This window comes from Aythya marila (genome assembly GCF_965140915.1).
Source record: "Aythya marila genome assembly, contig: HAP1_HAP1_SCAFFOLD_68, whole genome shotgun sequence".
In the NCBI taxonomy this organism is placed as follows: Eukaryota; Metazoa; Chordata; class Aves; order Anseriformes; family Anatidae; genus Aythya; species Aythya marila.
In genome coordinates, this window is record NW_028137788.1 from 1469 (window position 1) to 14869 (window position 13401).

At 51.4% G+C, this 13401-nt stretch overlaps 1 protein-coding gene across 1 annotated transcript; it reads right to left on the reverse strand.

The window, feature by feature from the left end:
* Positions 1 to 1755: 1755 nt before the first annotated feature.
* On the reverse strand, positions 1756 to 10429 carry SNRNP70 (small nuclear ribonucleoprotein U1 subunit 70; the record flags this gene model as incomplete). The annotated part of the gene is made up of 5 exons (XM_082784939.1): positions 1756 to 2370; positions 4641 to 4728; positions 4825 to 4926; positions 9987 to 10061; positions 10348 to 10429. Coding segments are annotated over 5 exons (936 nt in total), but the record flags the coding sequence as incomplete, so codon positions are not given.
* Between the last annotated feature and the right edge of the window lie 2972 nt (positions 10430 to 13401).

A 13401-nucleotide genomic window follows, 5' to 3' on the forward strand; every position in this document is an offset into this window, starting at 1 on the left:
GCAAAAGCCCCCCCCTCCCCATCTCCACCCCCCCCAAGCAGACTCGGCAGCCCCCCACCCCTTTAAAACAACCTTTATTGGGCTCACTCCAGGGGGGGCTCCAGCACGTAGCCCAAGGCCCCAAATTTGTGGAGAAAAGGCCCCAGATTTTAGGGTTTAAACCCCGAGTTCATTGGAGAAAGGCCCCAGATTTTGGGGAGAAAGGATTTGTGGAGAAAATCCCCCAAACTTTGGATGAATGGCCTCAAACTTTTTGAGAAAGGCCTCAAAATATTGGGAGAATGGCCCCAAACTTTGGGAAAAACGATTTGTGGAGAAAAGGCCCCAAATTTGTGGAGAAAAAGGCCCCAAACTTTGAGAGAAAGACTCCAAATTCTGCAAGAACAGGCCGCAGATTTTGGGAGAAAAGGCCGCAGATTTGGAGTTTAAACCCTAAGTTTTTGGAGAAAGGACCCCAAATTTGGGAGAAAAGGCGACAGTATTTGTGGAAGGATGTGGGGAGAAAAGCCTCCAGATTTGGGGAGAAATGCCTCAAATTTGGGGACAAAAGGCTGCAGATTTGGGTAGAAACCCCCCAGATTTGGGGTTTAAACTCCAAGTTTGTTGGACAAAGGCCCCAAATTTGGGGAGAAAATCTCCCAGATTTGGGGAGGAAGTGTTTGGGGAAAAAAGCCCCAGGATTTGGGAAAAAAGGCCCTGAATATTGCGTTTTAAGCCCCCAGTTTGCTGGATTAAGGCTCCAAATTTGGGGAGAAAGCCCCCGAATTTGGGCAAAAGCCCCCCCTCCCCATCTCCACCCCCCAAATCAGACTCGGTAGCCCCCCGCCCATTTAAAACAACCTTTATTGGGCTCACTCCAGGGGGGGCTCCAGCAGGTAGCCGTTCTCGGGGCCCAGGTAGCCGTCGGAGGCCGGCAGCGAGGAGGGGGCGTGGGGGGGCGGCTCGAGGAAATGGGGGGGCTCCGCCAGCGCCTCCCCCCCGTCGCCCCCCGCCCTCTCGGGGTGCTCCCTCCCTTTTTCCTCCGCGTCCCAGGATTTGGGAGAGAAAACCTCCCAAACTTTGGAAGAATGGCCTGAAACTTTGGGAGAAAGACCCTAAATTTTGGTAGAAAGACACCAAAATCTGGGAGAAAAACACCAAAATCTGGGAGAAAAAGCTAAAGATTTGGGGAGAAAGGCTGCAGATTTGGGGGTTTAAACCCCAAGTTCATTGGAAAATGGCCCCAAATTTGGGGAGAAAAGGTCTCAAACTTTGGGAGTAAAACCCCAAATTTTGTGAAAAAGACACCAAAATCTGGGAGAAAAGGCTGAAGATTTGGGGAGAAAGGCCCCAGATTTGGGGTTTAAACCCCAGGTTTGTTGGAGAAAGACCCCAAATTTTGGGTGATAAGCCCCTAGATTTGAGGAGAAAGACCCAGAATTGGGGAGAAAAGGTCCCAAACTTTGGGAGAAAAGACCCTAGGATTTTGGCCAAAAGTGTCCAGATCTGGGGAAGAAAGGCCTCAAATTTGAGTAGAAAAGGCCCTGAATTTTGGGTTTAAACCCTGTTTGTTGGAGAAATGCTCGAAATTTGGGGAGAAAGCCCCCAGATTAGGGGAGAAAGGACCCAAATTTGGGTAGAAAAGGCCCTGAATTTTGCGTTTAAACCCCCAATTTGCTGGAGAAAGGCTCCAAATTTTGGCATAAACCCCCCAAATTTGGGCAAAAGCCCCCCCTCCCTATTACCCCCCCCCCAATGAGACTCAGTAGCCCCCCGCCCCTTTAAAACAACCTTTATTGGGCTCACTCCAGGGGGGGCTCCAGCAGGTAGCCGTTCTCGGGGCCCAGGTAGCCGTCGGAGGCCGGCAGCGAGGAGGGGGCGTGGGGGGGCGGCTCGAGGAAATGGGGGGGCTCCGCCAGCGCCTCCCCCCCGTCGCCCCCCGCCCTCTCGTCGCGCCTTTCGGGGCGCTCCCGCTCCCGTTTGTGTTCCCGTTCCCTCTCCCTCCTCCTCTCCCGTTCCCGGTGCCCTCGGCGCCTCTCCCTCTCCCTCCCTTTTTCCTCCGCGTCCCCCCCACCGGAGGACATTTCGGGGGGTCCGCCGCCCCCCCCGAGCTCTTCGGGCCCCCCCCCGCCGCTTTCCAACCCTTCGGGCCCTTCGTCCTTGCGATCCCGGTCCCGATCCCGGTCCCGTTTGCGTTCCCGGGAGCGGCTGCGGCGTTTGCGGTCCCGCTCTTTGCTTCGTTCCCTGCTCCCCCCCCGTTTGCCCCCCCGGTCCCGTTCTTCTTTTTCTCGGCTTCGGGTACGGCGGCGGCGATCCCGAGAGCGAGATCGTCGGCGGTCCCGTTCCCGGGAACGTTCCCGGCGTTCCCGTTCGCGTTCCCGTTCCCGGTCCCTAAAAATTGGGGAGAGAGAAAAAAAATAAAGGAGGAGAAGGGGTTAATTGGGGAGGGGGGGGGCGGTGGGTAAGGGGTAAGGGGGGGTCTGGAGCAACCCAGGGGGTGCTAAAGGGGATATAGGGGACCCCAAGGAATCCCAGAGGGTCCTAAAGGGGTCCCTGATCCATCACAGGGGGTCCCAAAAGGGACCAGGGGGACTTGGACCCATTCCAGGGGGTCCCAAAGGGGACCTGGGGGTCCCTAACCCATCCCAAGGGGTCCCAAAAATGCCCTGGGGGTCTTTGACCCATCCTATGGGGGTCCCAAAAGGGACCTGGGGGACCCCAAACTATCACAGAGGGGCCTAAAGGGGATCCTGAGCCGTCCCAGGGGGTCCCAAAAAGGACCTGGGGGTCTTTGACCCATCCTATGGGGGTCCCAAAAGGGACCTGGGGGGGCTCTGACCCATCCCAGGGGGTCCCAAAAGGGATCTGGGGGGGCTCTGACCCATCCCAGGGGGTCCCAAAAAGGACCTGGGGGACCCCAAACCATCACAGAGGGGCCTAAAGGGGATCCTGAGCCATCCCAGGGGTCCCAAAAATGACCTGGGGGACCTTGAGCCATCCTAAAAGGGGTCCCAAAATGGACCTGGGGGGGCTCTGACCCATCCCAGGGGGTCCCAAAAGGGACCTGGGGACCCCAACCCATGCCAGGGGGTCCCAAAAATACCCTGGGGGTCCTTGACCCATCCCAGGGGGTCCTAAAGGGGAGATGGGGACCCCAACCTATCACAGAGGGTCCTAAAGGGGATCCTGAGCCGTCCCAGGGGGTCCCAAAAAGGACCTGGGGGGGCTCTGACCCATCCCAGGGGTCCCAAAAATACGCTGGGGGTCCTTGACCCATCCCAGGGGGTCCCAAAAATACCCTGGGGGTCCTTGACCCATCCTATGGGGGTCCCAAAAGGGATCTGGGGGACTTGGACCCACCCCAGGGGGTCCCAAAAGGGACCTGGGGGACCCCAAAGAATCCCAGAGGGTCCTAAAGGGGATCCTGAGCCATCCCAGGGGTCCCAAAAATGACCTGGGAGACCCTGACCCATCCTAAAAGGGGTCCCAAAAGGGACCTGGGGGGGCTCTGACCCATCCCAGGGGGTCCCAAAAGGGATCTGGGGGGGCTCTGACCCATCCCAGGGGGTCCCAAAAAGGACCTGGGGGACCCCAAACCATCACAGAGGGGCCTAAAGGGGATCCTGAGCCATCCCAGGGGTCCCAAAAATGACCTGGGGGACCTTGAGCCATCCTAAAAGGAGTCCCAAAAGGGACCTGGGGGGGCTCTGACCCATCCCAGGGGGTCCCAAAAGGGACCTGGGGGACCTCAACTCATCCCAGGGGGGTCCCAAAAATACCCTGGGGGTCCTTGACCCATCCTATTGGGGTCCCAAAAGGGACCTGGGGGACCCCAAAGAATCCCAGAGGGTCCTAAAGGGGTCCCTGATCCATCCCAGGGGGTCCCAAAAGGGACCTGGGGACCCCAACCCATGCCAGGGGGTCCCAAAAATACCCTGGGGGTCCTTGACCCATCCCAGGGGGCTCCCAAAGGGACCTAGGGGACCCCAAACCCATCCCAGGGGTCCCAAAAAGGACCTGGGGCCCCCAAACCCCCCTGGGGGTCTCTGACCCACCCCAGGGGGGTCCCAAAAGGGACCTGGGGCCCCCAACCCCTCCCAGAAGGTCCTAAAACCCCCCTGGGGGACCCCAAACCCATCCCGGGGGGTCCCAAAACCCCCCTGGGTGTCCCCAAAAGGGACCTGGGGCCTCCAACCCCATACTGGGGGGGTCCCAAAAGGGACCTGGGGACCCCAACCCCTCCCAGAATGTCCCAAAACCCCCCCCGGGGGTCCCTGACCCACCCCAGGGGGGTCCCAAAAGGGACTTGGGGACCCCAACCCCATAATGGGGGGGTCCCAAAATGGACCTGTGGCCCCCAACCCCTCCCATAATGTCCCAAACCCCCCCCGGGGGTCCTTGACCCACCCCGGGGGGGGTCCCAAAAGGGACCTGGAGCCCCCAACCCATATTGGGGGGGGGTCCCAAAAAGGACCTGCACCCCCAACCCCATACTGGGGGGGTCCCAAAAGGGACCTGGAGCCCCCAACCCCTCCCATAAAATCCCCAAACCCCCCCGGGGGGTCCCAAACCAACCCCAGTAGACCCCATAGGAGCCCCTGGGGGGGGTCTTTAAGGTGCGTGTGTGTCCCCCCCCCCCCAAAAAAAAAACCCCCCCTCACCTCTCGTCGTAGCGGGAGGTGTCGTCGCGCCCCGAGTGCCGGATATTGACGTCGGCGCCGCCCCGGCGGGTGCCACCTAACCCCCCCCCTGCGAGAAAAAAACCCCAAATTTCAGCAAGGGGAGGGTCTGGAGGGAATATTTAGGGTGGGGGGGGATTGTAAAGACCCCCCCGGGGGGGCTCACCGAGGCGTCGGGGGCGCCACCCCTTGACCGTGCGCCCTCGCTCCACGTCCACCAGCACCCGGCGCCCGTCGATCTTCTTCCCGTCGGCGTGCTTGTAGGCGGCTAAAACAGAGGGGGGGGGTCCGGGGGGGGGGCAAAAGGGGGGGGCATCAGCCACGGCGGGGCCGGCCGAGCCCCCCCCCCACCGTGAAATCCGCCCCCCACCCCTTAAAAAGACCCCCCCCACACGTTAAAAGAAGGCACGAGCGCGGCGGGGCGCGCGGTCACCCCCCTGGTTTGATTTTTTTTTTGGGGGGGGGCACACGCACACAGAGAGAAAGGGGGGGTGGAGAGAGATGGGAGGGGGGCAGAGAAATGGGGGGGGCACACACAAATGGGGGGGGGACACAGATAAATAAACGGGGGGGGGGGCAACGCAGCACCCCCCCCCAAAACCGCATCGCGATGCTGCAAAGGAAAGGCAGGTTAAGGCCACGTTGCCCCCCCCCACTTTTAATTCCCCCCCCAAAATTAATTTTTTCGGGGGGGGGGGGGACACTTAGACAGATGCAGAGCCCCCCCCCTCGAAAAAAAAACACGGTGGGGGCAGCCCTGGCGCTGCCTTACCTGTGCCCCCCCCTTCACACCTAAAATAGAGGGGGGGGGGTAATTTAGCGGCGCGTTTCCAGCCCCCCCCCCCCAAAATTTAATTTAATTTTTTTCCCCCCCCCCCACAATAAAAATAATTAAATCCGAGTCCTGGGGTGAGCGGCGGTGGGAGCGGGGTCCGCGCCCCCCCCGGCCGGGGGGGCCCCTCCGAAGGATTCAGCTCCAGGCGCTGGGGCCTTACCTGAGACCCTTCCGAATGCGCCCCCCCCCTCCCCATTCCCCCCCCAAAAAAAAAATTTCCACCCTGACCCCCCCCCAAAACACCCCCCCCCACCCCAAAATCCCCCCCAAACCGCTGGCCCCCCCCCCTTAAAAATTATCCCCCCCCTCCCCTCCTAAACATTAAGGTGGGGAAAAGGGGGGGCTGTGCCCCCCCCCCCTCCAAAAATGCCCCCCCCCCCAAAGTCAGGGGTGACTGGGGGGGGGCTCCTGGTTTTATTTTTCCCCCGGGGGGGGGCGTGGTGCGCCCCCCCCCCTCCAAAATAACCCAAATTCCCCCCCCGCCCCCCCCAGAACGATGCTGTAGGTCCTACACAAACAACCGGGTATGGGGGGCTGCGGGGGGGGGGGGCACAAACCTGCGCCCCCCCCCCAAAAAATCCTCCTCGTCCTGGGGGGGGGCACGCACCTGCAGCCCCCCCCCCCAATCCTTATTTCAAACGGGGGGGGGGCACAAACGTGCAGCCCCCCCCCCCCCCTCCTCATTTTATGGGGGTTTTGCACCGGGGGGGGCCCTGCCTCGCTGCCCCCCCCGCCACGGGGGGCGGGGGGGGCACCCTGAAAATCCTCCCCCCCCCCCCTTCCCCAAATTTTTTTTTTTGGGGGGGGGGGCACGGGTCTCAAACCCCAGCGGAGACTGGGGCTGTGATCGTGCTGGGGGGGGGGGGCACAAACCCTGCCTGCTGCCCTGGGGGGGGGACATTTGGGGGTGACCCCCCCCCCTCAAAATAATAAGGGGGGGGGGCAGTGTAATAAGAGGGGGCGATTTGGGGGGGGGCGTAAAATAGTGGGGGTGTAAAATGGGGGGGGCGTAAAATTGGGGAATTAAAATGGGGGGGGCTAAAATTGGGGAATTAAAATGGGGGGGCAAAAATGGGGGGCAAAAAATGGGGGATATTAAAATGGGGGGGTAAAAAATAGGGAAATTAAAAAATGGGGCAAAAATTGGAGAAATTAAAATGGGGGGGCAAAAAATGGGAAAATTAAAATGGGGGGGGCATAAAATGAAGGGAATTAAAAATGGGGGGGCAAAAAGTGGGAAAATTAAAATGGGGGGGCAAAAAATGGGGAAAATATAATGGGGGGGCCATAAAATGAAGGGAATTAAAATGGGGGGGCAAAAAATGGGAAAATTAAAATGGGGGGGCCATAAAATGGGGGAAAATAGAATGGGGGGGCAAAAAAATTGGGAAATTAAAATGGGGGGGCAAAAAATGGGGAAAAATATAATGGGGGGGCCATAAAATGAAGGGAATTAAAATGGGGGGGCAAAAAATGGGAAAATTAAAATGGGGGGGCCATAAAATGGGGGAAAATAGAATGGGGGGGCAAAAAATTGGGAAATTAAAATGGGGGGGCAAAAAATGGGGAAAAAATATAATGGGGGGGCCATAAAATGAAGGGAATTAAAATGGGGGGGCAAAAAATGGGAAAATTAAAATGGGGGGGCAAAAAATGGGGAAAAATATAATGGGGGGGCCATAAAATGAGGGGATTTAAAATGGGGGGGCCAAAAAATGGGAAATTAAAAGGGGGGGGCAAAAAATGGGGAAATTAAAAATGGGGGGGGGCATAAAATGGGGGAAAATATAATGGGGGGACAAAAAAATTGGGAAATTAAAATGGGGGGGCAAAAATGGGGAAAAATATAATGGGGGGGGCAAAAACTGGGGAAATTAAAATGTGGGGGTGCAAAAAAATGGGGGGGGCACAATAAAATGGGGGGCATCCCCCTCCTGCACCCCAAAAATTGGATGGGGGGGCGACCCCGTTGTGGGGTGCTTTAGGGGTTTGTTTCTTTTGGGGGGGGTCTTGTGGGGGGGCAGTGAACCCTGCTTTATTTTCTTTATGGGGGGGGTAAAAATGGGGGGGGGGGCTGCCAGCGCCCCGATATTTAAAATGGGGGGGGATTTTAGGGTTAAATCGGGGGTTTTGTGGGTTTTTTAGTTTTTGGGGGGGTTGAAAAGGGTTTGTTTTATTTGGGGGGGGCTTAAGGAGTTTTTTGGGGGGTTTTGGGGGGGTTTAAGGAGTTTTTTGGGTGCATAAAGAGGTCTGTTGGTGTTTTGGGGGGGTTAAGGAGGATTTGGGCTTTTATTTAAGGAGGATTTGGGTTTTGGGGGATAAAAAGGGTTTTTATTTTTTGGGGGGGGGGTCGTTTTTTAGGGGGTTAAAGGGGTTTTTTGGGGGGGGTTACGGAGCTTTTTGTTTTCTTGGGGTGGGTAAAGAGCTTTCTTTGGTTTTTTTTGAGGCTAAGGAGGTGTTTTTTGAGATTTTGGGGTTTTTTGGACATTAAGGAGACTTTTTGGGGGGAATGGGGTTAAAGTGCTTTTTTTGAGATTAAGAAGTGTTTTTTTTGACATTAACGAGCTTTTTGGGATTTTCTTTTTGCCCTTAAAGACTTTTTTTTGACATTAAAGAGACTTTTTCCATTTTTTCCTTCTTTTTGGGGCATTAAGGAGGCTTTTTACCATTAAAGAATCTTTTTTGGTATTTTTCTTTTTCTTTTTTTGCCATTAAGATTTTTTTTTCTAATTTATTTATTTTTTGCCATTAAGGAGATTTTTTGGGGTTTTTTTTGGACTTTAAGAACTTTTTTTTTTTTTATCATTAAGGACTTTTTTTTGCCTTTTTTTTTTGAAAGTGGCTTTTCTTGTGATTTTTTTTAACATTACAAGAAGCTTTTTTTTTTTTTTAATATTTAGGATTTTTTTTTGCCTTTTTTAACATTGAGATTTTTTTTGGTTTTTTTTTTAGATTAAGGAGGATTTTTTTGTCATTAAGGAGTTTTTTTTTTGGACATTAAGATGTTTTTTGCCTTTTAACATTAAAAAGAGTTTTTGCCTTTTTTTACATAAAGGATTTTTTTTGGCCTTTTTGAAATAAAGAAGGTTTTGGGCTTTTTTTCCATTAAGGAGTATTTTTGCCTTTTTTTTTTTTTTTTTTTTTTAACATAAATGAGTCTTTTTGGCCTTTTTAGACATAAAGAGGTTAAATTTATTTTTTTTTTTACATAAAGGAGTTTTTCTGGCCTTTTTTTTCTTTACATAAAGGAGTTTTTTTGGGGCCTTTTTTTGACATAAAGGAGTTTTTCTTGGGCTTTTTTTTAACATTAATAAATATTTCAGCCTTTTATTGGACATAATGAAGTCTTTTGGCTGTTTTTTGACATAAAAGAATTTTCTGGGCTTATTTTTTTTGACATAAAGGAATTTTTGGGCTTTTTTTTTTTTTTTTTTTTTTTTTTTTTTTTACATACAGGAGGTTTTTTTTTTTGCCTTGTCTTTACATAAGGAGTTTTTTGGCCTTTTATGACATAAAGAAATTTTTTTGCCTTTTTTTCTTTTTTACATCAATGAATTTCCTTGCCTTTTATTGATATCCATTTTTTTTTGTCTTTTTCTTTTACATAACATTAAAAAAAAGCAAAAAAAATCCTTTAAGGAGTTTTTTTTTGCTTTCTTTTGATATTTAGGAGTTCTTTGGAGCCTTTATTTGACATAAAGGATTTATTTATTTAATATTTTTTTCAGCTTTTTTTCTTTTTTTTTCCCTTTTCTTGACATTAAACAATTTTGGGTCTTTTTTTTTTTTTTTTTTTTTACATAAAGGATTTTTTTTTGCCTTTTCTTGACATTAAAGATTTTTTGGGGCTTTTTTTTTTTTTACATAAAGGATTTTTTTTTTTTTTTTTTTTTTTACCTTTTCTTAACATTTTTTTTTTTTTACATAAACGAGTTTTTTGGCCTTTTTTTGACGTATAGATTTTTTGGGCTTTTTTTTTTTAACATTAAAGATTCTTTTCGGCTTTTTTTTAAATTTTACATAAAGTAATTAATTTGTTTTGTGTTTTTTGTTTTGTTTCGCTTCGGTTTTGGTTTGTTTTGCTTTTTCTGTTCTTTTTTTGTTGTTTGTTTTTGTTTTGTTTTCGTTTTTTTTGTTCTTTTTTGTTGTTTACTTTTTGTTTTATTTTACGAAGCATTTTTATTTCTTAACATTAAAAAAATTTGGGGGGGGGGGGGGGGGGGCTTATTTTTTTTTTACATCACCAACCCATTTGGGTCTTTTATTTAGATAATCCGTAATCTTTTTCCATTAAAGCCTCTTTCTCCTCCTTTTTTTCATCTTTTTTCCTAGTTTTTTTTTTCCCTTTTTTTTCGGGCTTTTTTTTTTTTTTTTTTTTTTTTCCTCTGGGATCCGGGGGGGGGAAATGTGGGATCCGGGGGGGGGGTGTGAGGGTCGGGGGGGGGACGCTCGGCGTCTTACCAAACGATACAAAACCCTTATACCAACCATACACTGAGGTGTTGTAAGGGGGAGGAGCACTAGGATCAGCTGCAAGCCAGCAGTGGCAAAAGCCATCACAAAGGTGGCTGCAGTGACAATAAAACAGCGTTAATTAATCGCACCCCCCCCGGCGCGTTTCCCCCCCCCCACCCCAAAACACCCCCAAAACACCCCCCCCAAACCCCCCCCCCCCCCCCTTTAAACACGACGACGGCGCCGCCGCTCTCCTTCCTCCTCCTCCTCCTCCTCCTCCTCCTCCCCGGGGACTCACCTGGGGGGGCTGTAAGGTTTTTTTTTTTTTATGGGGGGGGGGGGGCAAAGAGAGGGGGGGGTGCGCATGCAGCTGGGGGGGGGCGCGGGGGGGGTACTCACAGTGCATGTCCCGCTCGTGCTCGTACTCGATGAAGGCGTAGCCGCGGGGTTTGCCGGAGCGCTTGTTGTACACCATGTAGATCTGGGGGGGGGGGGGGTTGGGGTTATTTGGGGGGGGTTTGGGGTTATTTGGGGGGGGTTTGGGGTTATTTATGGGGTTTGGGGGGTATTTGTGGGGTTTGGGAGGGGGTTGGGGGGTATTTGTGGGGTTACTTATGGGGTTTGGGGGTTATTTATGGGGTTTGGGGCAGTATTTATGGGGTTATTTATGGGGTTTGGGGGGTATTTATGGGGTCATTTATGGGGTTTGGGGGGTATTTGTGGGGTTTGGGGTGTATTTATGGGGTTTGGGAGATATTTATGGGGTCCTTTATGGGGCTTGGGGGGAATTTGTGGGGTTTGGGAGATATTTATGGGGTCCTTTATGGGGCTTGGGGGTTATTTGTGGGATTTGGAGGGTATTTATGGGGTTTGGGAGATATTTATGGGGTCCTTTATGGGGTTTGGGAGATATTTTTGGGGTTTGGGGGGTATTTATGGGGTTATTTATGGGGTTTGAGGGTATTTGTGGGGTCCTTTATGGGGCTTGGGGGGTATTTGTGGGGTTTGGGGGGTATTTGTGGGGTTATTTATGGGGTTTGGGGGGATTTGGGGTGGAGGGATTAGGGGAGTTAAGGAAGCGCTTGTTGTACACCATGTAGATCTGGGGGGGGGGGGGTTGGGGTTATTTGGGGGGGGTTTGGGGTCATTTATGGGGTTTGGGGGGTACTTGTGGGGTTATATGTGGGGTTTGGGGGATATTTGTGGGGTTATTAATGAGGTTTTGGGGGGTTTGGGGGTTATTTGTGGGGTTATATGTGGGGTTTGGGGGGTATTTATGGGGTCCTTTATGGGGCTTGGGGGGTATTTGTGGGGTTTGGGAGGGGGTTGGGGGGTATTTGTGGGGTTATATGTGGGGTTTGGGGGGTATTTGTGGGGTTATTTATGGGGTTTGGGGGGTATTTGTGGGGTCTGGGGGTATTTATGGGGTTATTTATGGGGTTTGGGGGGTATTTGTGGGGTCCTTTATGGGGTTTGGGGGGTATTTGTGGGGTCATCTATCAGGTTTGGGGGGTATTCGTGGGGTTTGGGGGGTATTCGTGGGGTTTGGGGGGTATTTATGAGGTCATCTATCAGGTTTGGGGGGTATTTGTGGGGTCCTTTATGGGGCTTGGGGGGTATCTGTGGGATTTGGGGGGTATTTATGGGGTTTGGGAGATATTTATGGGGTTCTTTATGGGGCTTGGGGGGTATTTATGGGGTTACTTATGGGGTTTGGAGGTCATTTATGGGGTTTGGGGGATATTTATGGGGTCCTTTATGGGGCTTGGGGGTATTTATGGGGTTTGCGTTTTGTTGAGTTCTAATGGGGTTTTATGGTGGGTGGGAGTGGATTTTGGGATTTGGAGAAGATCAGGTAGGTTTAAGGGTTTTCTTTTTGGGAGATATTTATGGGGTCCTTTATGGGGTTTGGGAGATATTTTTGGGGTTTGGGGGGTATTTATGGGGTTATTTATGGGGTTTGAGGGTATTTGTGGGGTCCTTTATGGGGCTTGGGGGGTATTTGTGGGGTTTGGGGGGTATTTGTGGGGTTATTTATGGGGTTTGGGGGGATTTGGGGTGGAGGGATTAGGGGAGTTAAGGAAGCGCTTGTTGTACACCATGTAGATCTGGGGGGGGGGGTTGGGGTTATTTGGGGGGGGGTTGGGGTTATTTATGGGGTTTGGGGGGTATTTGTGGGGTTATATGTGGGGTTTGGGGGATATTTGTGGGGTTATTAATGAGGTTTTGGGGGTTTGGGGGTTATTTGTGGGGTTATATGTGGGGTTTGGGGGGTATTTATGGGGTCCTTTATGGGGCTTGGGGGGTATTTGTGGGGTTTGGGGGGTATTTATGGGGTTTGGGAGATATTTATGGGGTCCTTTATGGGGCTTGGGGGGTATTTGTGGGGTCATTTATGCAGTTTGGGGGGTATTTGTGGGGTTTGGGGGGTATTTATGGGGTCCTTTATGTGGTTTGGGGGGTATTTGTGGGGTCCTATATGGGGTTTGGGGGGTATTTATGGGATTTGGGAGATATTTATGGGGTCCTTTATGGGGCTTGGGGGGTATTTATGGGGTTTGGGAGATATTTATGGGGTCCTTTATGGGGTTTGGAGGGTATTTGTGGGGTTTGGGGAGTATTTATGGGGTCCTTTATGGGGCTTGGTGGGTATTTATGGGGTTTGGGAGATATTTATGGGGTCCTTTATGGGGCTTGGGGGGTATCTGTGGGATTTGGGGGGTATTTATGGGGTCCTTTATGGGGTTTAGGGCGTATTTGTGGGGTTTGGGGGGTATTTATGGGGTCATTTATGCGGTTTGGGGAGTATTTGTGGGGTTTGGGGGATATTTATGGGGTCCTTTATGGGGCTTGAGGGGTATTTGTGGGGTCCTTTATGGGGTTTGGGGGGTATTTGTGGGGTTTAGGGGCTATTTATGGGATTTGGGGGGTATTTATGGGGTCCTCTATGGGGTTTGGGGGGTATTTGTGGGGTCCTTTATGGGGCTTGGGGGGTATTTGTGGGGTCCTTTATCGGGTTTGGGGGGTATTTGTGGGGATATTTATGGGGTTTGGGGGGTATTTTTTAGGTTTTTGGGTCTCTGTTTGGGTTTTGTGGGGTCCTGTTGGTAATCATTGTGGAAAGGGATTGTGGGGTTTGGAGAATTGGTAGTTTAGGGTGGTTTTGGGGTGGATCTATGGTTTTGGCGTATTTTCTTCCAGTTTTGGGGGTGATGCCGATATTTTTTGGGGTGTTTTTGACGTGTTTTGGGGTCTCCATTAGGTTTTGTTGGGTTCTTGTTTGTCATTATGTTAAATAGGTGTGGATTGTGGGTTTTGGAGAAGATCAGGTAGGTTTAGGGTGGTTTTGGGGTGGATCTATGGTTTTGGGGGATTTTCTTCCAGTTTTGGGGGTGATGCCGTTCTTGTTTGGGGTGTTTTTGACGTTTCTTGTGGTCTCTGTTGGGTTCTGTT